Source organism: Crocodylus porosus, unplaced genomic scaffold, assembly GCF_001723895.1.
Source record: "Crocodylus porosus isolate Cpor-Errol unplaced genomic scaffold, CroPor_comp1, whole genome shotgun sequence".
Taxonomy (NCBI): Eukaryota; Metazoa; Chordata; order Crocodylia; family Crocodylidae; genus Crocodylus; species Crocodylus porosus.
The window spans coordinates 31,369,116-31,395,185 of record NW_017728914.1 but is presented as its reverse complement, the minus strand read 5'-3'; the positions used below and the strand labels follow the sequence as shown (position 1 = coordinate 31,395,185).

The window sequence follows — 26,070 nt, the reverse complement described above, 5'->3', positions numbered from 1 at the left end:
CCCCTGCCCCTTTCCCACGACAGACCTATCTGCTGGGGGGGGTGGTACGCTCATGCGTTTAGCCCCCCCCAGTCATATTTTCTTCCTCTGCCTATGGGGAGGGAGTGGGGCTGGGGCTAAGGCAGGGACAGGTGGTGCACAACAGGGTTAGGGTGTGGGACAGAGCCGCGGCTTGTCCAGGGGAGGGGGGATGGCTCCCGCTGCTGCACACACCCCAGGAGAGCATGAGGGGTGTGTGTCCCCGATCTGTGTGTGGGGTGAGGGTGGGCTGCTGCAGGGGGCTGGGCTGGGCTGGGCTGTTCTCGGGACAGGTGGCCGTGGTGCCAGGAGGGGAGCTTGGGAGGGGAGGGGGTGCACACCTGGTTCCATTTGAGAAAACGTCATTCTTGATGGGGATCTTTCTGAGTCATAAGTGCGGTGATTGGAGAAGCATCATTTGGAACCTTGACCAGGCTCTTAATTGGAGATCTTTCACTGAATTGTAAAGCTGTCTAAATACTTTTGGTGGTTCTGGGTTTTAATGACATATAAGATTGAAAAATAAAGGAAGAGAAGTTCTTCATCCAAACCACTATGAAAAGACATTTTCCAAGTTTAAAATATTCTGATCTGTAGCAGGAAATGGTGATAGAAGGAAGTAATTTATTATAAAAAGTTTCAAAAAAATCACAGATAATATCTCTTCCAAAACAAATTAGACCAAATTAGAATGTCCATAAAGCAAAGTCATGTAGTCACCCAAATCCTGTCATAAGCCTATTCCTTTTGCAATAGCCAAAGTATGTTAATGGATGGCTCCCAAGGCTAAAGGCTATTTTGTTCATCTTAAATTTCTGTTGGTTTCAAGTTTCGGGGCACTGGGGCTACATTTCTAAACAATTCTGATTAACCAAACTATTGAGGATTAACAGACCGATTTGTAGTAGACATTGACTGATTAATATTCCTTCAAGAGGTGATCCAAATCCTATAAAGTATGGAAGCAAAGGAGTAGTTTTGTAATGCAGAAAGCCACAACACAACAAAAGAACACGTTACCCCAAACCAGCTTAATATTGGGTAGAAAGCTTTAATTAAGCAAGGAAAAGATGCTTGTTAAACTTTCAACCCATCTTGGTAGCCATCTTCACTACGCTTATGATTCAGGTAGTCCTAAGATGTGAGGATTTTTAAATAAATTCAAAAACTTGAAAACGTAAAGCTGTCGAGAGGCCTTCTAATCAGTTTGTCTGCTGTCATCTCCTAGGGATGATGTTACTAAAGGTAATGATGATAATAGCTGTGAGAACACAAGAGACTGTTCTGAAACGCTGGTTTGCGCTGATTTAGACAATGAAGTTATACAGCCTGACTCTGTTACAGAGGAAGATGATGATCAGGTAAGATGAATAGATACTCTGCTATGTGTTAGGCAGCAGAATCCTCTGGTTAGAGTACAGAGTTGGACAGGAGATGTGGGTCTTTATTTATGGTTGCTTGACTTGCTGTCCTGCCTTGTCAAAGGTCGCTTGCTTTTTCTACGAGACCTGAGTCTCTTTAAAATGCAGTAGCACAGGTCCACTTCTCTTTTTGTTTGCAACTTAAGTGGCTCAGACTTCCCTTTACTACCTTCTTCCTTTTACAGAAACTGCCATCCCAGTTGGTTGGGTAGGTTTGTGCACGATCGGGCATGAGGTCACTTGTACCAGCACATGAGTCAGGAAAGACTGCTGGAATAAGATGATGCAGCTGTTTCCTCGCTAACAGACATGAGGGGGGACTGTGAAGGTGACCTGTGGGCCAGCCAGCATGTACTTGATACGGTGGCAACAGCGTGGTGGTAGCACGAGCACACTTCACTCGCCTGCTGCTGCTGACATCCAAATCCAGAAATATGTTAGTCGTTCTGTTGGTGTCCCACTGTGGCAACTCCTGAGGGCTTGCTCTCCAGAGTGTTTTGAGTGAGGCCACTGGGATGACCCTGGAGTAGCGTCATCAGCATACTGGGTTTGGCGTGTCAGTGGGAGCATGGTAGGCAGGCATGCTTGGGAACGCCCCAGCTAGAGCCTGCTGTTGCTGGAATGCAGGCGTGACTTTACTTTGTGCTGGGCACCAGAAAGAGTAGTTGGGGAAAGAAGGCAAATTTTTGTCATTAGTGTGTTTGAGTTCTCCTAGCCACACCAGTAGCTTTGATACTTCCCTGTGCTTGCCATGGATGACTTTGTGGTGGGGACCTGTTCCTTTGCTTTATGACATACTACAGTCTCTGAAGCAGCTTCTCAATCTCTGTTGCCTAAAGACAGTGCCTTGTATTCCTAGTACTGTTCAGCTCAAAAACAGCACTTAAAATATTGCAAATAGGTTAAAATGCAGAAAGCAGTTTTTAACCTGTTTTTTAATACTTTGGAGCAGATCAGCTGTCAACAAACTTTTAAAATGTGATCTTACTGTTGTATGTTACACTTGAATTGGTTGCTTTCACACCACTGAAAGAGAGAAACCAACACTTTAAATTAGAACAGATGCATAGCGCTATAAAAAGTGCTTATGTTCAAGAACTGTTTGCTTCAGATGCCGTCCAGTTTTGATTTGTGCCACAGTATTGTGCATATCCTAAAATTCCCGAACTTTTTAAAATCCTGAACTGTGCTAACTGCTTTCACAGGAAAACATCAATATCCCTTGTGTTTAGGAGTATCACTTAATTTAATCAAGTCCACGGGCTGGATTGGGACCCCAGAGTCCCATGCCACCCCCACCGAGCCCTGCACGCTAGGATTGGGCTTTGTGCTGGCACTGTCTGCCAGAATAGGGCCCTGTATCACCCCCATATGCTGGGTATTGGGTCCTGCACTACATGCCTGATCTAGTACACAGGTTTCCACAGGTCTGGAAACTTGGTAGCAGGGAAACAGTTACTGATTCAAAGCAGCTGATGATAATATGCAAGAGCACATAGTATTGTCGCTTTGGGCATTTGTCATCTGTCCAAATAATTCTGAATAATTTTTTTGTAACTAAAAATACCACCAAACTAACACTGACTGGATCTGTGGTGAACAGGTGGTAGTAATCTACAAATATAGTCTTCATCTCTGTTTTGCATTTTATTATAATCCTAGGCTGTAAGATGCCTGAGCAAAGAGACTCTTGCATGTTCCCATAGGGCCTGAGATAATGAGGTCCTTCCCCTTGCTTGGATCCTCTTGGCACTACAGTAGTACAGTTGATAAAACCTACTCACAATCCAGTATCTGAGTTCTTCATCTATTATGCTGTTCTGGTTTTTGGCCCAACCTGCTGTCATTCAGTTACTCTGAAGCAACCCAGGGAATTTACTTGAGCTGTCTTAAAATGATATCGCTTAATTGTTCTTTGTCGTTGCTTGTGCGTCAATATGTATTGTTTAAAATTTTTCTTTTGGCTAAGTAATACTCCACTGAATACTGATTCCTTAAGTTTTAATACCAAATCTCTCAATAAAAAGTTTAATAAATTGCTGTTGACAGACATAAACTAAAACTGACAAAATTTGGTCTTGGAACTAGCCAGATGGTTCATTATCTGTACAGCAGGTGGAATTACTGTGCTTGCAAGACATCTACTGAAAAGAAGCCTGACTAGAAGAGGCATGGTTTTTGCCATCTGTCTTTCATTAGCAGATTAGTAATTCCTTCTTCCATTGCATTTTTAATTCAAAGACCTTCAGAATGTAATGTATATGAGGAAGGGGCTTCTCTGATGTTAACTCCTTAATGTTTTGATTTCTTTGGTAACATGCAGGCTGAGCATTAGCAAATCTGACTGGTCTAAAATCACTTATGAATTAGCACTATTTTCTTCAGTAACTCATAGATAGAACTACTTTCAAAGCCATCTATGCTGATGGCCTCAAACCGTTTGCGAGGTCCACAGTTCTCAAATGCCAGAAGGCCAGAACATCTTTGTGTGTCTTATTGGAGTATTGCCAATTTAGGTCCCAACCCTGAGAGAATTTACACTTGGACATAACTGCTGTTAAACGGTGTTTCCCAGCCGGTGTGCTGTGGCACGTGGGTTTGCCGTCAGGCACGTCCAGGTGTCCTGCGGCATTTTGGGCTGGAGCCACGCCCCTCACCACGCCCCAGACGCTCACGGCTCCTCCCCACTCCATGTTCGGCCCGTGTGCCGTTGGGTGGGAGAGGCCAAGTAAGTGTGCCGTATGGTGAAAAAGGTTAGGAAACATTGGTCTAAACTGAAGCGCATGTCTGAGCCTTTGTAGGACTAAATTCTGAAATAAGGTTCAAAATTAATGTTTGTCAAATCTTAAGACCATGTTTCCACAAGGGGAAAAAAAAAAAGCAATTGTGGTACAAGCTGTCATTTTAAGTAAATGAACATTTAAGTAAATGAAGAGTCCAGAGGAGAACCACGCACGTGATCAGAGGGCAAGAGAACAGGCCTTACGAAGAGAGGCTGAGAGTCACGGGACCCTTCAGCCTGGAGAAGTGCAGGCTCGGGGGGGACCTGGTGGCAGCGTACAAGTGAATCGGGATCTGGGGGAACGCCTGTTCACCAAAGCGCCCCAAGGGATGACAAGGTCCAGTCATCATGAACTCCTCCAAGACTGTTTTAGGCTGGATATAAGGAAAAATTTCTTTACTGTCAGAGCCCCCAGGGCCTGGAATAGATATTGCACTGGATTCTTTTAAGCAACATTTGGATGCTTATCTTGCTGGGATCCTTTGACCCTACCTGACTTCCTGCCCCTGGGCAGGAGGCTGGACCTGATGATCTTCCGAGGTCCCTTCCAGCCTTAATGTCTAGGAAATCTATGAAACGTCCCCAGGTGGTATCTGAAACTCAGTGCTCAGTGCAACACGTTACAATGCTGAGAACTGAATGGAGAACTTTGTGATCAAAATACCTTGAAATCATCCTTGTATGTAAATGAACTCTTGTTTTCATAGCTGCTTTTTGCCGTGTACCAAGTATGAACTATATCCTTTTAACTTCAGGGAAGGGTTTGTTTGATCCAACAGCAAAGTTTTGTCCCTTAAACATCTGTTTTTAGCCTCTTTTTAGCACTGCCTTAAAGTTATAACACAGTGTACCTCCAGAGCAAGTATTTTGCAGAAGCGTTTTGCCTTTCTTTCAAACCAAAGAAATGTCGTAAGGTGTGGTGTGTACTAGGATTGCGGGGCAGCGCTGCCTTTGTTTGCCAAAGGCAGTATGAAATTATTGGACTGAAAATTGAAAAACAATGCATTTGGTTAAAAATCAAAGGCCAATGTTAGGTAATCTGCAAGTTAATGGGTGCATCTACATGTGCACTTTAACGTGCAGTAGACTTTTACTGTGCATTAAAGCGTTGCATAAAAAAAAGGACATTATGCCAATGTGCAATAAAATAATCTACTGTGCATTAAGCATCACTAAAAACAAAACATGCTAATGTGCTACTGCGCATTAGCATGGCCTGCTGGGCTTTAATTTAGTATCTCACATTGGAGGTACTAAACTGAATGTACGCTAGATGTGCCAAGTGGCTAGAAATCAAATGCTAGGACTAAAATCGCTAAACAGGACCACCTACATTTTCATCATTTCTCTGTGGTAGCAGGGTGGACACTGCTTTTTACCTTGCAAAATTCAGCTGTTGTATCTGTATGTGTACTAGTACTTGGATTTATCGAGTAATATGTTCAAAAAAGCATTTTCTTTTAATTTGATACCAGTTCTAACTTTACCTTTAGTCTTGAAGGCCTTATCTATACTGCATTCACATCTGGCAGGGCCATTCCCTAGCCATTAAAATACCACATTTCTGTCCCTGGGGTGTCCCAGTAGGAGTAGTGGGTGGTTTTTGTATCCCTTTATATGTATCCTAGGGTTAGTAGGGAAGCAGTGTGAACATGTTATATATACTTTCCCATTAAAGAGAATTTTTTTTTTTTTTTTTTTTTTTTTTTTTTTTTTTTTTTTTGCTTATTTGTTTCATGCATTTGACTACCTTGAATGAACTGCTCGCTTTATATTAAGCAGAAAAAGTATGCTTGTCGCTATTTTTGTTTTATCCTGGTACCAGTATCATCTCCTTTAAAAAAATCTGTGGACTCCAAGCTGTGATCAGTCTTTTTTGCATTAGCCTTCAACAAACAAAATGGTCATGATGCATGGCCTTCTAGTGTTGCTTTTGGAAATGGTGTCATACTTGTCACTGCTAGTATTTCTCCATCCCTTTCCAGCTCTGATGCTGCTTTATTTAGTAACAGGGATTAATTGTTCCTTTTAGAAAGTTTGAGACTTGTTTCATTTTACACATTCTGTACACACACCTTCGTTCAGCATGATTATCTTTCAGACTCAGATATAGTTGCTGTTATACCCCATGTTTGAGCCAAGAGTGGCACCTTCCAGTGAAAATGTTGCTTGAAATCTAAACATAAATTACTTAAACCCAAAAACCAAACGGGTCAACACAGTTATCAATTGGCTGAAAATCGAAGGCTGCTGTTGTACTCTTTGGTGCGCTGCATGTCATGTATGTCCTTATTACTTGTATAGGGGGCACCTGGTTACTGGTTTCATCTGAATATAAATGCATCATATTTTGTGGTCTGATTGGGGGTAATTAAAGACACTTTCACTTTATAAATGCCATTCTGAAAAATGTCTCAACTTAGACTTCTGCCAACAGGCTGCAGGTGTATTGTTGAAGCCATGTAATGAAGATGAAGAGACGGATGAAGAAAATAATAGTGAAAGGTATCCTTTTTAGTATCCATACTGAAGTTTGACCGATGCAGTTTCTTGACAAATGTTGGCTTTGAAAACCTAAATTAACTGATTAATGGTAATTGGTGGCCACACAATATAGCATGTGTAGGAAAGAGAACAAGTAGCATGTATTGACTTTCAGCTTAAAAATAGGAAAGGGGAAATGGGAAAACTTTACAATGTTGGCATCCCAGGTATAAAATATTTTTTACTGCAAGAGGCTTGAGCCAAAATCCAGATGGCTTATCTAGCTTTGCACAACCCCGTGTCTTTGGGAGGAAAGAGAGGGCAGAAAACTTTTTCATAGCAATTTTGCAGCTAGAAATAGATTTTAGTGGCATTTAATTAATTAAGTTTTTGTATTGTATTTTGTTTGGGTTTTTTGTTTCATGTTAAATATGTCAGTGCTGTGCTATGGTGGGAAATAGTAGAATGAAGGATAAAAATATTAAGTCTTATTCATTACTCAAGTTCTTCTGTGCTAGTACAGCAGAATAACCTCCATTTCCTTGGTTGGTAATACTTGTTAAACCTAGAGTAGGAATATTAAAGACCTCCAGATAGGTATAAAGTCCTCCAAACAATTTGCCAGTCTTCTAGGACAGGGGCTCTCAACTAGTAGAGGTGCGGTGTGTGGGTGACAAAGGTGGATATGTGCTACCTCCAAATGGAAAACAGCAGAGCTGCCTTAGTGCAGTGCTGCAGGCAGGCTAATTAGTGGTGGTGAACAGGGATAATTAGCTCAGTTGTAACACCAGCTTATCTGCCTTTATTGTGACACTAGCATGTACAGGACAAACATAACTGTGTCTGGCATGAGGATCCTAAGGGGGGTGGACTGTGGGGGTTTGGAAGAAGGTTGGATGTGGTGGGGTAGGTAGGGTTTTGGGGGAGGCAAGTAACATGGCTGTGTAAAGTCCTGGAGAGGTGGTCTTTGACATCAGAAAGTTTTGCGAACCACTGGCCTAAATTAGGGGTTGACAACCTTTTACTGGCAGGCCAAATTAGTGCAGCTTGCTTGGAAGGCAGACCACCCCTTGCAACCTAGCTGTCACCACTTCTTCCACTGCTGAATTGCTACCGATGTGCTTTGAGCTGCCTGCCACGGTCCTTGCTGCTGCCGTGCTTTTGAGACACCTGTCAGTCCCATTGCCACAGACATTCTGACTGTGAAAGCTGAATAGAAATCCATGGTGGTCTCAATGCAGCTGCAGGCTGTGGAGCATTTATACGCGTGCTCCAAGAGCCGCTAATTAAAGTGCCCGGAGTGTCTTGTGTATCAGTGTCACCGTGCTGAAAAATGGCAGCAGGGGGCGCTTTAAAGCTTGTTGAATGAGCTTTAGTTAAAGCAGCCCTGCTGCTGTTTTTCAGCATAGGGATGGTAATACACAAAATGCTGGAGTGCAGTAATTACCATGTCCCAGCAGACTCTATTAATTGAGTGTATAAAGATGGTGGACTGAGTCTGCTTGGACACACTGTAATTACAGTGCATTGGTGCAGCTTTGCTGCATGTGTGTGGGTGCTTAGGATGCAGAATGACTGGCCTATCACTATATAATACAGTGCTCTAGTTAGGGGTGCCAAGAAGAAGATGAATAATGGTTACTTTTGATTAACAACTTCTAGTTTATATCTTACCCTTCTGTCTCTTACTTTTAGGCAAGGCTGTATATTGCTTGATGACAATGATAAAATGTCTTCACAGTTGCTTCTGGTAAGAATTTGTGGCTTTTGTTTGCTTTTCCTCATCTGTGTAGGTTAAGTCTAGTTGTAAGCAGTTTTTTTTTTGTGATGGCAAATTTGCATTTAGAGTTTTAATAATCATGTGATGTGACCATGTGCGGAGAGCAATGACACATGCGTTCATGACCTCTCAGCTTTCCAGGTGTCTGACTTCCTTTTGTTTGTTAGATATTTGCCTATTCTTTACATTTCCAAAATGCTATACAAATTTTATTTAAACCTTGTGTCATAAGGTAATATCCTTGTTTTTCAGGTAGGGAAGCAGGTAGGTTAAGCAACACAGGACATTTAACAGCAGTGCTGGAATTGGCATGTTTTACGTACCCAGTGCCTGGTTACTAGATGTTGATGAGAATAAAATGTGCTATTTATTTAAATACAGGATTCTAGTAGCAAGATTTGTGATCTGAATGCAAACACTGATTCAGAGGTGTCAGGAGATGGAAATATTAATGTTTTTGAGGAAGCAGTGGGTATCCAAGCACCACATCTAGATCTGAAGAACATATCTGATGGTGACAAATGGGAAGGTAATTTTTATTTTTAAGTTTGCAGAATATTAAAAATGATAATTAGGATACTTTAACTTAGTGCAAGCCATGTGACAGCCACCTAATTTATTAGCACAAATAAACTCAGACTGCTTAACCAAGGTAGTGTTGATCCATAGTCAAGTTAAGCCAATTTCATAACTGAAGAGAAAACAATTGTTTTGATAAGCTAATGAGGCAGTGCCACCCTTTTCACTTCCATAAGGAAATACCACAATTTCAAGCTAGGGTTTTAATGAGCCTGAGTACTTTAATAGTTATATGGGTTTTTTGAATAGACCATGAAAGGGAAGGTGAGAGAACTTTTTTCCCATGAGTAACTTTTCAAATACTTGACTTAAACTGGGCATGATGTGAAACCCGTATGCTCCTTTAAAAAAATGTTTTCATCTTTTATCATTCAGTAGGTATACATGTAGTAACTTCCTTGTAAACTTATCTTTTTTCAATTGTAGAGTTGAAAGTAAATAAGTCACGTCTACACGAAACTCTGACTGCTCAGTAGCTCATGGCTACCGCACAGTAGCGTCGCAAGGCAGGAAGCATGACGTGACGCTGCTGCATGGTAGAAACGAGTTACTGTGCAGTCAGCATCCTGAAAAACCGTTCAGCAACGCTACTGTGCGGTAACTGGGAACTGTGCAGTCACTTAATACTTGTTTATACAAGTACTAAATGACTCTGCAGTAATGACTGTGCAGTCAGCATCTCGCATAGATGTGGCCAATAAAATGCATATGCAAAATTAAGGCAATAAATACTAAAGCTGTTTTTTAAACTGATTTGGCCTGAAAGTTTAAAAAAAAAAAAAAAGTCTTTCTTTGTTACTGTATCAGGAATGCCAAATCTAGTCCCTTTTTTTTCCATTGGAGGAACTAAGATTGCGGACTGAGCTTCTTTTCTCTCTCTGTTGAAGGGAGAGAAAAAGCCAAAGCCTTTTTTTTCCGAGTGGTTAGAGGCTTGGGATTTATAGGGATTATCAAAAGAATCTTCTACATGCAATTTTCCCCCCTCCAGGTTTTCCTATAGTTGTGTGTCCTACTGGTACTTGATATGCACATAATTGAAAATGAGCATGCAGACCACTTACCTAAAAGTAGTTATAAAGCAAAATAAGAGTCCATTTGTCTTGAAACAGGGTCTGACCTCATGTTGAGAGAGAGATCTCAACATGAGGTCAGACCCAGTTTTATATACATTCTTGATAGATCTTTAAATCAAAACATCTAGGGTAAATGGAAGTTAGACACCTTAGGGAAATGTAGTAGGCTGCCATCAATCATAAAAAGATCAGTCCGTTCTCTCTACTCTTTAATTTTATAAACAAAGGTGGCACTTACTTCCTCCAATTAGTATAATATAGATAGGAGTGTTAAGGCTATTTCTGTCAGGACAGATTGACTGTTTTATATGTCATCGCTAAGCATTGATGCATTACAGCCTTCCACAAGTGATTTGCAGTTCCTTTCTTTTGTTGCTCAGTTACAAATACGAAGCCTTAATTAAATATTCCTGAAGTGTACTTAAATTAATGATGCATCAAGCTGCTCTAGTACATCTCGAATAGCAGCATATCAAGCTTTGTTTGGAAAATGAAGTGAAGATAATTTGGAAAATTGCTATTAGTCTCACTGTTTTTATGATATATATTTTATCTGTGCATCTTACCCATAATTGTTCTCCACAATAATTCCCTGTGCGGGTTCACACCTGCCCTTGACAGTCTGAAAAAGTCAGCTTTGCACAGAAAGGATAATAGTTCTGTTTTTACTTCTCAGTTAGTCCCAACTTTGCCCTCTTTGATGCTAATAAAACTTGTAAATTCTGAGGGCCTGCTATCTGATTCAGGAGTAACTGTCAGCAGGTTGGCTCATGCTTTCCTCTTTGCTCAGTTAAACTGCCTGCAGTAAGAGGTAGCTGATTTGATAAGTAATTAATTGTTACTCCCAATTGCTTAGGTCCATTCCTAATTGTGTGCTTGCTTTGTTTTGTTGCTGTGTTTTTCCTATGTGGTTCCTAATCTCTTCTCATTATATAGTCTCATAAAGTTTGTGGCTTCCACTTTCATTGTTTTCCTGAATTCTCCATAAGAAATAGACCCTGGTTTCACATGTCCGATTCTTTATGATCAGTTTTGTGTAAATGACTTGCAAAGACAGCACCAATATAATCGTTATGTGTTCTTGGATTGTAAGCTCATGACAGTATGTGCAAGACTAATTTGCTGTATTTCACTGTTGCAGTTTGCTGGGTTGTGACGTTCTCCAGTCCCCTTGAACATTATGACTAAGATCCCAGTCCTGGCCCTCAAACCAGTGCAGGCCCTAGTGGCAGCCCCTGAAGAGGGCTGAGATCTGCATGGTTGGAATTGATCATGTTATAATATTTTTTGAACTGAAACTTTTAAAAGTCCGTGACCCAAGCTGAGCATTACATTTCTTCAGAGGAACAAATCACTTGATTTCTGCCTTTGGGGGGTGGAGGGGACTTTCTACATGGCTGTATGTTTAAAGGATCTCTGCGTGGGGTGGTATTTGAATTGCAGTAAATATTGACCATGCTCTTGTCAGTTTTTTTTCTAAAGCTGTTTAGTAAGCATCTACAACTTGCCAAATGTCTAGCATCCTTAACTGTTGTTGAGACTGGTAGGAGTTGAGTCCTCAGGACCTAGCTCCATATAACTAATTGATCAGTGGGTATGTTTTCCCATATACTTGATCTTCCTGCTTTACATGTTATGTATAGTTTGTTCTGACTGTGCTGTGTGTTCACTTTAGTATTTTTGCCATTCTTTTTCATTTTATTAGCACCATGCCCTATCACTTTCCCCCTCATTGATTTCAAAACAATGCATCTGCAGAGAGAAGGGGAGGGTAAGTATGGTTTGCCAGACATTCAGTTATCTGCCTTTTTGATGGTTTATGGTTTGCTTTCTAACTAGCCCTTCACCTGCTGCCCCTACACTTTGGGAATGCTCTGATCTTTTAAGCAGACGTTTTCTTTCTCTGTATCTCGCTGTATGTAAACAGGCAGCTTCGCATAAAAACACTCCCTTCATGTTAATTTCCTTGTTGGGAAGCAGGTACAAGGGTTATTTTTAAAGATTACTTTGTGGGTATTATTGTCATCCTGCACACTCTGAACCCAGTTTTCAAATTCTGGTTTTTCACAAGTGACCTTCTAAAAAGTATAACGAATTCCTGGGTAGTATTTACCCACTTCCTCAGTAGCCAGGGGGAACAAACATTTGACAAGTTAGAAAGCGAATATTATCAACTAAAGGTGTGATTAAGAATTGGAACAGGCTACCTAGAGAAGCCGTGGAGTCTTCATCCCTGGAAATTTCCAAGAGCAGCTTAGGTTATGTTGCTTGAGATGGGTTAGTGGCGAGTGATTCTGCCCAGAGCAGGGGCTGTGCAGAATGACCTCGCGATGTCCCTTCCAGCCCCACTTACCCACGTGCTTAAAGGCTTTTGAAGATTTGCTTTTGTCTTGGAATCTCCTGCTTTAAAAGCAGTCCTTTTCCAACAAATTTTCCCTTCCTTCTAAAATATCTTGACACTTGTCATTTCCTTTTTGTTGAGCACCTTGTTTTATTCACCAAAAAGCCCCAATTTTGTCAGTATAGTACAGGAAAACTTGATTCTCTCCTCAATATTGTAGAGAGAGACTTAGCAGTTAAAAGATCTCCTTTCAAACCAGGTTAAACAGATGAATGTTGTCCCTAAGTTAACAGTGTCTAGTGTCTCTTTCCCTGTGTTGAGAGTAATTTTAGATGTTGTGGTACATTTTTCTTTAAAAAATCCAATTTCTACTGTCATTTAAAGCAGCTCAGACAGTAAATGCACACCTTACTTAGTCTCCAAGTTGTTAGATTTCTGAAAATGCACTAATTCACTGATTTGTGAAAAAATGCATACCCATACGGTACACTTTGAAAAAGGGATCCTAGTGTGCATACTTCATTTTGAGTACGTTTTTTGTTTTGATTTGTTATGACCTGACAGAATCAGTAACTTTCTAATGTATTTCACTGTAATTATTCACTTTGTGTATGACACTACATTGTTTATAGCTTTCAAGATTAAATATTGGGTACACATTTTTGTTCTTGTGTTTTTTCCCTTTTGACACTGTTGTTTTTTACTATTTGGTGTTCTTGTTTGTATCTTGTAGAGCCGTTTCCTGCTTTTAAATCTTGGCAGGAAGACAGTGAATCCGGAGAAGCTCAGCTTTCCCCACAAGCTGGAAGAATGAATAATCATCCTTTGGAAGAGGACTGTCATCCAGTGTTGTCGCATCGAAGTTTGGATTTTGGACAAAGTCAGCGTTTCTTACATGATCCAGAAATGTTGGACTCTTCATCCAAAGCACTTTCTTTTGCCAGGTATATATTTTAATACGATTTGTGGGAAAGGGGAAACTTTATTGTATTAAAAGGTAATACGTGTAAGTTTGGACTTCATTCCTGTTTGTGACTTGGTTGACAACTGAGGTCATGTAGCATGTTTTTATGTGACTGTTTAGATGGTTACATAGCTTTCCTTTGAGTAAAGCTGCTACCCAAATGCATTTCCATGCTACACAACCTACGCGGTCGATATAGCTTGGTACTGCAGGGACTAAACACTGAAAGAAGAAGCGGGTGCAGGCCTGTGGGTTTGGGGGGAGTGGGGTACGGTCTGTAGAGCACCGGAGCAGGGTTTTTCTTGCAAAGACTCCTCTTCAGAGTAGCAGAGGACAGCCTACTCCTCAAGCTGTGGAGCTTGATATGGCTCCCCTCCCACAACTTGGAGCAGGGCTTTAATGCACTTAGTAGACTGCAGGAGGCCTTGAGCTGTTTAATGATAGGATAGTATAGAGTTACTTGAATACAACTTTTGCTAAGAGAAGGACAGGCAAAGGAAATGCTTAGGTGAGGGAATGTCACAAGATGGGAACCATTTTAGAAAACTTGGGTAAAATGGATAGGTAGGTTGAAATCAGCAAGGGCTTCTAACCTTGAAGACAGATGGACAAAGAAGGGTCAATGGTCGTTGAAGCAGTACCAACACGGGCTTTTATATTCTCCTGTTGTATTTCAGGGGCCTTAGTGTTTTACCAGTTAGTGTAGCTCAAACCTGCATTAGTAACTCCCTGGGAGTTAGCCGTGGGTAGAGGGAGCACTGGGAGATGAGCAAGGAGCAGCTGTGCGAAGATGCCAGTGTCCTGCATAGAGGCCCTTGCTTACCGTCCCCTCTCCGCATTCTGCAGGCTGAACTCCCAGACTTGTTCTCCAGGGAGAATGATCTTGTTTCAAGTCAAGGAGTTGCCAGCTTTCTGGCCATATCTTGGTTGAAGGAGTAGAGCCTTCAAAGAGGGTAAATCATTAGTGTCCTTTGTTGTCCAATGATGTTACTTTGAAAAGCAGCTTAGAAAGTTTCTGTGCATGTTAGCAATGCCTGGAACCATGAAAATTGGAACAGAAAATCTTTCATGGGACTCTAATTTCCCATCCAGCTTCAAGTGCTCTGTGACATTAGAAGCTGTTTGCTGGTGTTCCTCCAAATCAAAAGGAAATATAGTTTGGGGAGGACCTTGCCATAATTCAACTCCAGTGAGCACAGCTCTCAGCCCCTGAGTAGTCAGTGAATTGTAGGACAAAAGACTACCTTTTTATCTCAGTCAGTCAGTCAGTTATTTTTGATTTAGGAGTTTCCTTTGGTATTAGAAAAATGGTGGCTAGAGGAAGAACTCAGCAGGTTACAAATTATTGGTTTGAAATAAATGAGAAAAAATCAGCAGGGTCCAGCATTTCTCTTCTATACTTGGGTCATGCAAAGAAAACAACGAACCTGCCTCTGCTCACCTGAATTGCAGCCAGTCTCAGAATTGCTCAGATGATGACCAGGACAGCACCATTATTTCAGCAGAGGAATTGCTTTTAAGACTGTAAGCTGTTTTGGGCAGGGATGTTTTTCCTCATATTTGGAGCACTGCCACAGATTAAACAGTTATTGTTTAATGGAGTGCGTGTAGGAAGAACTCGTTGGCCAAGAGAAAATGCTTTTGGACTAGGTAGGAATGAGCTTGGGTTGTCCCCTGTGTTCTGCTCTTTCAAAAGGTGGTGGTGGGTGTTGTTATTATTTCTATAAGGAAGACTGATGGGCATACTCTGTCAGCAAATGAAGAACTTTCTTATTTTGATGGTAACGCTTTCACTGGTTGGATTCCAACATGTAAGTTAAGAAATAGTACTCTTTCCTTATAGAAGAAGGTTGTGTAATAGCTTAATATATCTTAGTTGTTGTAGCCCACAGCTTTTGGAAGAACTCTTGTGGCAAGAGTAAAGGGGGATACCTCTAGCTGTGACTGAGCACTCGACTGACAGCTTTTCCAACTGCCTGTGTTTTCGCCCAAGCAGAACACAGCCTTATAGTGAGCATTAATGGAAATGTTATAGAGAGAACAAGGAATTAAGAGATGAGACCACTTCCCCTCTCCTTCTGCTTAAGCACAATGGAGTTCCATACACACTGTGACAAACCTGCAGATGTACGGTTGTTGGCATTGGTGTTGTTCTTCAACAAGTTCTGAAAAGTTGGTGGGGGGGTGTCTTTTTTTTATTTACTTAGAACCCGAAGAGGATCTTTTAGTTCAAAAGATGACAAAAGGGAAGACAGGACACCGTATCAGCTGGTCAAGAAGTTGCAGAAAAAAATAAGACAATTTGAGGAACAATTTGAAAAGGAAAAAAACAGCAAAGTAAGTTACTCCTGTTGCTTTTTTCCAGAGGCCTATGTTGAATTTTATAGTCGATAACTAATTTGAGAACCTCTGCGTGACCCTGCCTTCTGTAGCTGAGAAAACGGTGTAAGAGCATCATGCTGTGCCAGCTGAGGTTGGAGAAAAGCGTTCAGTGGGCTGTGTGCAGTGAATTTGGGATGTCAGTTTAGACGCTCTGAATGTGAGGAAGATGAAGCAGTAGCTTAGGTAGTGCTTGCATCAGGTGTTGTGTAAAACCTTCCTTACAGCAAATTTGCTCTCCAAAGCTTGCCAATTTTGTTTTTTTGTTTTTGTTTGTATACAGCTATAGTTTTGATGTTGTATTTTTTTCAGCCCTCTTACAGTGATATTGCAGCCAATCCAAAGGTTTTAAAGTGGATGACAGAGCTTACCAAATTGAGAAAGCAAATAAAAGGTATGGAATGCTGCACAATTTATTCTGTAAAAATGAAACTGCCTCATGCTCAAACAGAAATACTCAAAAGCAACGCACAAGGATATTAGAGATCATTTACATTTTGGTTGCTGAGTGATTCTCTTTGCAAACCAGGGGCAGTCCATGCCTGTTTGTTTGGAGAATTGCCTTGAGACTTCATTGAAAACATTTTGCATGGTAAATTTTATAATACTGTGGTGCCAGTTCTTTGGTCTTTAATTGTTGTAAAGCTAATTCTGGGTTGGGTATTCTCCCTGCTCCCCCCTCCCCATCCAGATGCAAAGCACAAGAGCTCAGATGGCGAATTCATACCTCAAACACGTCCACGAAGTAATACTCTTCCAAAAAGCTTTGGCTCCTCTCTAGACCATGAAGATGAAGAAAATGAAGATGAGCCACGAGTTACGCAGAAAGAGAAGAAGCCTACCAAGGAGGCTACACTTGAAATAATTTTGAAAAGACTGAAGGAGAAACGAGTTGAAAGATGCTTGCCAGAAGACATAAAAGTAAGTGCAATCAGGGCTCATGGGAAAGGTGGTGTCTTTCATTAGACCAGCAAGGTTTTTGCAAAAAAAATTCTGTAATTGCAAGCTTTCGGGCACAAACATCCTTCATCAGGCATTGGAGAAAAGACTGTAAAAGTCCTCCTGGGTAGAAATTAAAGTTCATATTTCATATGATTTCACAGAGGAGTCGAGAGATGGAAAACTTACTCCTCTGGGCAACGGTTCTGAATTGGTAAGGCGTCTATCTTGGATAAGACCATAGATAAGCCATTTCAGAAAATAGTATTGTGTAAGAGAGTGAAATGTCAGTAGAAAAACTTATCTTTCTGTCATGAAAATTAATTTTATTTAAGGCTTCGTGTAGTTTGGGGAAAATATCTGAGTGAAATAGTGTTTCTGTTTTAGAACATCACTTCCTGCTATATTCTTGTTTGCTCCTGGCATAGAAAGGAGATGGTCCTAGGTCTTGGCATTAATAAATGCTTCTGCTGTTTTATTCACTGGCTTACAAAAATGTTCTGCTGTAATGCTTTTTGAAATATGCATGTAGCAATACAGCCTTATCACCTGTAAAACAGCACATATGGAAGAGAATACATCTCGCGTATGGCTAAGGCATTCATCACGTAGCAGACAAGCTGTTGGAAAACATGGTATTTGTGATTTGATATCAATGCAAATTTATTTTTCTAACAGAAAATGACAAAAGACCACTTGGTAGAGGAGAAGACGTCACTCCAAAAAAGCCTTCTCTACTACGAAAGTCAACATGGCCGGCCGGTAATTTTTTTTCTTTACTTCCTGAACTTTGCCCAAATTATGCCCAGGCAGCAGTAACTGGGCACGCAGCGGTGACAGCAGCAGTCAATACTGGTTGGATGCAGTTGTCCTAATCAATGTTCATGACACTATTCCTGATGAAATTATAGACTACTAAAAAGGATGTGGTCAACGTCTAAATTTGTGTAACAATACATGATGTAGGACTTCTTTTATAGAGGAAAAAAATGTAATTTATTGACGCTTTGGAAAATTCAGCTCTGTGCAATCCTTGAGCTGTAGTATTCTGCCTGTTGAATTACAAAGATAAGAGGTGTTTCTAAATGAGCATAATCACTGTATGTAATTCCTGGCAAAAAGCTTGACGGGTTATTTTGATTCCAATCACCGAATCTCCCTTATGTTTGTGCAAGACCCTTTTGGGCTCATCACAGAAATAACTGAAAAGGAACAAATATTTAAATGTGTTTTTGAGTTTGACCAGAAGTGTTAAAATTTCAAACACTAGAAATGAGTTTATGTAATTCCTAGGACTGTGCGAAGCTTTGGGTGCTGATTCGATTCGGGGGAGATTCAGCTCAATTTGGTGGCTGAATCTCTGAATCCAGATCGAATCAGGAGATAATAAAAAGGTCCAAATCGATTCTAAGCTCTCCAGATGGATTTAGAGACTCGGGCAGTCCTCGCTCGCTGCGGCAGGGAGCTGGACTCAGACTCCGTGCCGGTAAGTGTGTGCATGTGGGGGGGTGGGGCTGGAAGAAAAGGGGAAGGGACCTTGAGGGGACACTTGCCAGGCTCCATACCCTGCCTGCTCTCCCAGCTGCCCCGTCCAGCCCCAGCTCCTGGTTCTTTTAAAAAAAACAAACAAAAAAAACAACCTTGCTCCTGCCAGGTGGGGAGTGGGTGGGCAATCCCCGATGCCCCCCCACTGTCCCATGCTGTGTGGTGGGCTCTGCCCTGAGCCCCTCAACCCCTGCCCACTCCCAGCCCCTCCATGGCTGCTCTGCTGGGCCTTTACCTCCCTGTTTTTTAAAAGCCCCAGCTCACTGCTGGGCAGGGCAGGGCAGCCATGGACAGGGCTGGCAGAGCAGGTGGGGGATGGAGCCTGTCTGATTTGGCAATTTGGCGGCGCCTGAATCTCCGAATCCAATTGGCTGAATCAATTCAGGACTGTGATTTGAAGCAGCAAATTGAATCATTGTCCCTCAAATTGGCCGAATCTGAATCCGAAGTGAATACTAGCTGCTTTGCACAGGCCTAGTAATTCCTAATGGAGACACTAGAACAGCAGTTGTTGCAGTATACAAACAGATCTTGGACTTGGCTTTGTGTGTAGCTATCAGCCCACTTGGTACTTTCAACATGCAGTAAAATTGGTTGCCAGAATTTAATGTGACTTTTATTTGGAAGACTTCAAGGGCAACAACAAAATATGGGTATGTCTATACCATATTTTGTAGTTGGGTATGTTTTATATCTATATTGGAGCAGAGGCACGGAACTGATTCACTGGAAAAAGTTTGTGCTTCTTGTAGCCGTTGTTTCATATGTCTGTCTGAATTTCCATGAATTCAAACTCTTGTTGTTAGACAATCAGATTGTTACCAACAGCCAAAGTGAAACACGACGGAGGTAGTTGTATGGCTTGTTCTGTTTTGTTTTTTGGTTTTGGAAGGGCACAGTTTGCACCAGTGGAGCAGTGATGCTCTAACCTCCTAGTTCTTTGACACAGCCAGGCTGTTGAAAACAAAATGTAGCAGGAAAATTAAAACAAAACAGACTACCACATTTGGAACATGTGCCCTTGAATATGTTGCGTGGTAGGGGTTGTGCATTTTAACCTGGGAATGCACCAAACAGACGTGGCCTTCCTGGATTTTTTTTTCCTTCCTGTTGGTTGCCTTGAGCCTCTTTTCTACCTGTCTCCCATGACTGGTGTCACCAGTCCAGCCACAGAATCATTTCAAATGACTCTGTCTACCACTAGGGCTGGGGATTGCCAGTAGTACCACTGCCGGCTGGCCAGGCCCCTCGTGCTACCGGTGGCGGTAGAGAAGTTTTACACTGAGAAATGACCTATTTATAATGGGTTTCTGGCTGCTTTGTTTTTAGAATATTAACTGAGAATCTGGGCCAAGATGAGCTATTCTCTGATGGTCCTTACCTTTCTCTTAATCTGCTTATTGTTCCCTGAGAGGTATCTGAATTCATCCTCCGCTTGCGTCTGTTTTATTACTAGACGTGCAATTATGGTTTCTTCCCTTTCCCCAGGGTTTTGGCAGACAGACAACACTTTTCCATTTAAGCTACTTGATGCCTTGGGAGCTCTCTCTCACTTTCTGTAAACCAAGCCTGAATGTTTTATGGGATTACTCACTTGTTGAAAGGAAAAAATTTAAACTTCTAATGATGCTCAGTTAAATAAACCGTACTGTAATTACAGTGCTAAATTGAGCTGGATGACAGACTCTGTGTTTTGATTGTGGTCTACTATTAGGTAACCAGTACTTACTTATTTCTCTTTATTTCATTCTTTTATTCTTGGTTTGTTTGTTTTTTTTTTTGGTTTCCCTCTCTCTCAACTTAGGTTACCAGAGAAGAAAGGCACATTGTTAAGCCTCTTTATGACAGATACAGACTTGTGAAACAAATGTTGACTAGAGCAAGCATTACTCCCATCCTTGTGAGTAAAGCAAATGTTTTTCATGTTTCACTTGTCAGGTCATTTTAGTTTGGTTCTGATATAGCTAATGTGCAAGGCGGGAATAATTTTGTTCCATCTTGTGGAGTTTCCCTGTTAGAAATGAAAGAGTGTAGTTGTTGCGCTTGTGGTGTTTGCCTTGATGTGTATCCCCATAGCAGATCTTTGCAGAACACTGTGCTGATTTTGAGCAAATGAGATGGGGTGGGGGAGCCTGTAAACCTGGCTTAAGGTTTCTTTGTGCCATTCTTGGGCAAAGTGACCTTCCTTCTACACGATCCTGCTGTGGGGTGTACGTGTGTAGTTGTGTTTCTGTGCATGTGAATCTGGAGCCCTTTAGCCAGCAGGGTCAGACAAGGTTGCTCTTCTCCTTTCTCCTCTTACCCTTCCACAGGCAATAAAAGACAGAGCAAACCCAAACATGGTTCAGGTTTTTTTTTTTTTTTTTTTTTCTGACCCCCAAGGAAATCGAGAGTGGCAGTATCCATTTGCTGCTTGTGGTTTGTAGTTATCTTCTACTTTTGTATAGTTTCTGTGGCAAGTCCGTCAGCAGGAAACTTCTGCAGACCCTTTTTGTCAGGTACTAAGCGATAAGGGCAGCGTCTTTGTCTTCAGGCTGCCAAAGCTGTCCTGTTCTAAATTCCCTACCACAAGTGATGGATATCCAGGATGCTCCTTTGGTTTTGGATGTTATAGACTATTATTCTGTTTGTACGTCGTTTTCCTCCCATGTCTACAACAATCACTTCTGAGAGCTGGTTAAAAGGATTTTCTAATGGACTTGTCTGTCTGCGTTGTTTTCGACCGTTTCCTGTTTCTCGGCAGTTACTTGTCTGTCTGTTCTCCTCTCCTCTCCTCTTCTTTCTCTCTTTCTCTCTCTCTCTCTCTCCCTCTCTCTCTCTCCCTCTCTCACTTTCTAGCCATGTGACAATGTGTTTGGGTTTGGGGTTTTTTTCCCCCTTCCTGATCCATTTCCAAATTTGAAAAGGCACCGACTCATTTGTTTCCACAGGGTAGAAATTTCTTTTCTGCCTGGGACTTGAACATGGAATTGGTGTTCTTAATTGTTTGAACTTTTTTATCGTGTTCTTTTGCATCACCTTTCTATAAACGCACAGTTTTGGTAGCTGCTTGCTTCCACCTGCACAGCAAGTGAGCTGCATACCTTGATGGCAGGGAACCACTTATCACTTCCATAGAAAGTTATGCTGAATGTATTTTTTATAATGTAATGTAATATGAGGAATCCTGCGTAAAATGGACTTGAACAAAAATGAATACATTGACATTCCTGAGTGCTGTGCAGATGTAACAGTGAGTTGTTTACAGCCAAAACAAGTTTGGTGTATTGCAGGGGTCACCATCAACCAAGAGGCGGGGGCAGATGTTACAGCCTATTATTGAAGGGGAAACTGCCCACTTCTTTGAAGAAATAAAGGTAGGTAAAATGCCTTAGGGGAGAAGGATGCTGTCTTGAACATGCGGTGAGAAACTGAAAGATGCAAATTTCTGCCTTATGACTGCAGGAAGAAGAGGAAGAAGGTGATTGTTTGTCATCAGATTTAAATGAGATCTTAAAAACTGCTGTCCAGGCGCAGTCCATCTCAAGCCCAGCTGAAAATTCAGAATCGGATGTTGAAGAAGGCCAAGAAAAGTTAACACGGGACCTCAGGCTATCGAGTACCCGAGCCGCTTCTATGTATGTATGAATAGGAAGTGACTAGCACTGTTGTTACCATTTCCATGCATATAGTCATGACTGCAACGCAAAGGAAGGGCTATAACCTAAAGTGCCCAGTTCCTTTTAATAAGGGTTGTTTTTCCCTATTAAATGTTTGAGTCCTTCTGCTATAGCTATTTCAGTTTCTTAACGATGTTTCAGTCCGTTCTGGGTTGATGATTGAACAATTGTAGCTCTTATTCATGGTCAGTTGAATTATTGAATCGCTGGACGTGTTCTCCATCAGCTGTGTACTAGATGCTACAGCGCTCTGTTCAGAGGCGGTATCAGTCCGACTAATTCTGTCTCTTTTTAAGCGGGCAATGGAGGAGAGTTGCCTTCTTCTGACTGTCTGCAACCTGTTTTTTCAATTTGTAGGCCTGAATTACTGGAACAACTCTGGAAAGCCAGAGCTGAAAAAAAGAAGTTACGCAAAACTTTACGGGAATTTGAAGAGGGATTTTATCAACAGAATGGAAGGTTTGTTTCGCTGAACAGAGATTGCTATTTGGGGCTTTATTATTTATTTTGTATTTACTACTGTTTTGTACACTTCCAAAATGACTAGCCATTAGCAGACCACCATCTTGGTGTCCACTCAAATATAGACACCATGGGGTTTTAATACATTATTTTTTCCCATAAAAATACATTAGCATGGTCTAAAATTTGAACAGAATCCTACCAAGTGGAACCTTTCATCAGTAATTTGTAAGTGTGTGCATCTAGAGCCATCGTTATGAACAGTTTCATGAAGGACGTTTTAGTGATGGACCGGGTGTAACACACACTGTGCTGTGCCGTCTGGTAGAGAAGCCCATGGTCTTTTCTTTCCACATGAAAACCTGGGTAATGTAATGGAAATAGAAGGCGCTCTCTCGTTTCATAAATTTTTAATTTAGAGTAACTTTTCAGCTAGGATGGATCAACTTCTGTGGTATTCCAGAAGCTCACGCATTGTTTGATGTGTTTTGTGAAAAAGAAGCAGAATGTATTTTATCCTATTTTTTGCAGGGTTTTTAAATAACTTTCCCCCATAATTCTTCTTAACTGTTTGTTGCAGATTTTGGTACAACTGTTGCTGGGCGTATCGATACATGCTGTATCCGTTGTTTTTTTTTAATACTTGCCAGCCCCTATCCAGACATGATGATAATATCAAACCCTTGAAAGGTGGAACATCTTAACCTAACATAAATTGTGCTTAATTAGGATTTATACCCTGGCCAACTATAAATTTGCTGACAACTATTTATATGAATTTCTATTAAGAGGACTTCATCACGTACTCCGCTGAAATTGTGGCAAGTCTCCCACTGACTTGAGTGTGTAGTCTTATGTCTTTAGTCAGTGGTGACCTTTCAGCTATATTTAGACCACTATTTATTATTCTTGCTGTCCTCAGGATTTGTAACTAGCAAGTCTCTTACTAAGCTTTTTTTTTAACCTTTAGCGTGAAATACACGTCTTTGGAAGATTTTGCCAGAAATGCTGAGGACAGTTTACAAATTATATAACTGTTAAGTTAAGGTACTTGTGCTAAATTAATCTCTTCAGAATTTTCTTCTGCAGTTTTGTTTTTGCTAATTCTAGCTTGCTAGCAATGGAAATTGCCTATTACCAAAAGTAGCTCGCCTTGATCTGCTAACTGTCCAGCTCTCTCGGGTGTTATTTTCAAGCTAGTTCTGTATATCCCAGAAACATAACTGTTTTTCTTTTTTATAGAAACGTACAAAAAGAAGATCGGGTTCCAATGCTTGATGAATACAGGGAGTACAAGAAAATCAAGGCCAAGCTGAGGCTTTTAGAAGTCCTTATCAGCAAGCAAGATTCTTCAAAATCAATATAGATTATGTTCCTTCAAAGCATTGAATTAACATGTTTCCTTCTGATACCATAATATTTATTGGGTGCTTGTGTTCATTTTGTCATGTACTGTTGAAAGAACCCAGTTTGTGCACTTTTGCTGTGGTGCCACTATAAAATGTTTGAAGGGTAAGTGGGTGCTTGTAGAGGGCAAATAAAAAGTTCTAAATGTAAGAGACTGCTCTATCCAACTTTAGCAAACACGGTTTCCATCAGCGTCTTATTACAGATGCAGCTTGTTCCAAAAAGACTTACAGAATTTTGTTCTTTAAGCATTCAAGAACTTTCGAGACTTTTTTGTTACTACCAATCTCTTTTGCATTATTGAAGAAGTTAAGATGTCTCTATCTTAATACTACAACTTCTTCTGTTGCCTTTTTTTATTACGGGAAAACTAAACACACGACTCTTCCTGGAACACCAAAACTGAACAGAATTCTTTTCAAAGGACTGCTGTGGAATGACTCCTTTTGATTTCTGATGTCCTAAATTACACCCGCACTCAGTAATAATATGTATTAGGATCCATGGATTTTGCTACTTAGTGGTCACCTCTCCTTGACAAAGATGACAATGGACAAACCAGAAAGTGACCTTGCTTTAGTGTCTTTTTCGAATTTGGGGAAACAACAGTTATATCACACGCTGCCTACAGGACTTGTGTTACTGTTCCTTTTATCAGTTGTTATCAGTTAGTAGTGACACAGTGTTTTGTCAGAATTGGATACTGCATCTCCCCTTCAGAGGATTCGAGAAACCTAATAAACTTTTCAGTCTGTGGGAAATCAGATGGTGCTCAGACTTGTACAGCTCCAGCAGGTTAGGCCTGGCCGATGTCAGTTAATAGTTGGGCTGTATCTGATACAAGTGCGTATATCAAGGGCTGAAGTCACTGTAGCCATTGTATACCTTGTGGTGGACGGGGTCGGCCTTGGAACGGGAATCGCAGCCGTGTCAGTTCTGTCACGCAGCTGGGGAATGAGTAGAAGTGGTTTTACCCTTGTGATGGGGCGATTTTTAGTTGAAGGGCCTTGCATGATTCAGCTTTGGAACTGAAACTAAAACAGCGTTTTGATCACATGCTGGTTTAGCTGGCTTGCGCTATACAATACAACAGCCATCAACAACTCTTTTTTCGATCTGGCAAAAATCTAAGTGTTAATTTTTTGCTGGTGCTTTCTGGATTTTTCAGTGTATCAATTTGCTTGTGGCCATGTTTTGCATGCAAATGCTCTCACTGCATGTTTTTATGACTGGCTGATGTCAACACGGATATTATTCACTCCTTAACGGAAGACCAAAACTGAACTTTCTCACAAAGTGGCTGGCATGTAAACCTCAGACTTCTTGTTCTGTTATGTAAGCCTATGAAATAGGTTAAAAGTAGGATTTTTAGTGCTCCAGATTTCATCTCTGTGCTATAAAAGACTTTCTTTTTCTTTTTTCCTTTTTTCCTTTTTTTTTTTTTTTTTTTTAACTCTGCTTATAAGCAAGTAATCATTGGATTTCAGAGGAAAGCACTAAATCTCTTGAGCACTGGCAGTTTGCTGCCTTATACAGCAGAAGGACTTTTAGTGGACCCTAGAGAATTGTGAGGTTAAGCTAATCTTGAGACCATTAATCAATTTTATTCAGCTCCATTGTGCAATGTACACTTCAGTTACGTTACTTTTTCTATCAGTCTTCAAACACGGGTGTATCCAAACATCGAAACTAATGTGTACTGTATAGTGTTGTACATGAATGTTTGTGTTTTATATACCACATGCAAAATGTCAATATGCACTATTTAAATGTTTTAAATAATATATTCCTCCTTTATAATGCTTAAATCTATATGATTCCAATATTTTTATAAGTGAGTGAGTGATCCGACTGGTTCCAATTCAGAATTAACAGCTGCTTTGTGTTTGTTATGCAGTGTTTGGCTGTTTATTCAGTGTAGTAGATAAGCATGGCAGCAGTTATGCTACAAGTGTGTTTTGTGCCATCCTTGTTGAGCAATAAATAAATGGTAGAACTAGGCATTTTGTGATATAACAGTTTTACTTTGGTACAAGTAAAAACGATATCTATATGGTTATATAGATATATAAATATATATAACTAAACCAGATAGAACTGCATTGCTATGTCTGGCATTCATTGTATAGACTTTTATAATAAAAGTACCTTAACCTTTATTGGCATACTCTGGTATAGGAGTTTCCTTTCATGTTCTTGTTTTTTTGTGTGTGTGTTTTTTTGTTTTTTTTTTAAAA

At 40.8% G+C, this 26,070-nt stretch overlaps 1 protein-coding gene across 7 annotated transcripts in view; it reads left to right on the top strand.

Moving 5' to 3' along the window:
- Window positions 1–25,998, top strand: part of FAM13B (family with sequence similarity 13 member B) — a 65,132-nt gene extending 39,134 nt beyond the window's left edge. For 4 of the 7 annotated variants that reach the window (XM_019535153.1, XM_019535154.1, XM_019535150.1 and 1 more), the window contains 15 exons: window positions 1,247–1,379; window positions 6,659–6,726; window positions 8,401–8,455; window positions 8,867–9,014; window positions 11,843–11,908; window positions 13,212–13,422; window positions 15,650–15,779; window positions 16,134–16,215; window positions 16,513–16,742; window positions 17,439–17,522; window positions 20,110–20,205; window positions 21,578–21,661; window positions 21,750–21,922; window positions 22,322–22,423; window positions 23,669–25,998. In XM_019535153.1, coding sequence (XP_019390698.1) covers window positions 1,247–1,379; window positions 6,659–6,726; window positions 8,401–8,455; window positions 8,867–9,014; window positions 11,843–11,908; window positions 13,212–13,422; window positions 15,650–15,779; window positions 16,134–16,215; window positions 16,513–16,742; window positions 17,439–17,522; window positions 20,110–20,205; window positions 21,578–21,661; window positions 21,750–21,922; window positions 22,322–22,423; window positions 23,669–23,792 — 1,786 coding nt within the window. In that variant the 3' untranslated portion in view covers window positions 23,793–25,998. The remainder of the gene's footprint in view (window positions 1–1,246; window positions 1,380–6,658; window positions 6,727–8,400; window positions 8,456–8,866; window positions 9,015–11,842; window positions 11,909–13,211; window positions 13,423–15,649; window positions 15,780–16,133; window positions 16,216–16,512; window positions 16,743–17,438; window positions 17,523–20,109; window positions 20,206–21,577; window positions 21,662–21,749; window positions 21,923–22,321; window positions 22,424–23,668) is intronic. The other 3 variants (XM_019535155.1, XM_019535156.1, XM_019535157.1) reach the window with 3 other exon arrangements.
- The last annotated feature ends 72 nt before the right edge of the window (window positions 25,999–26,070 follow it).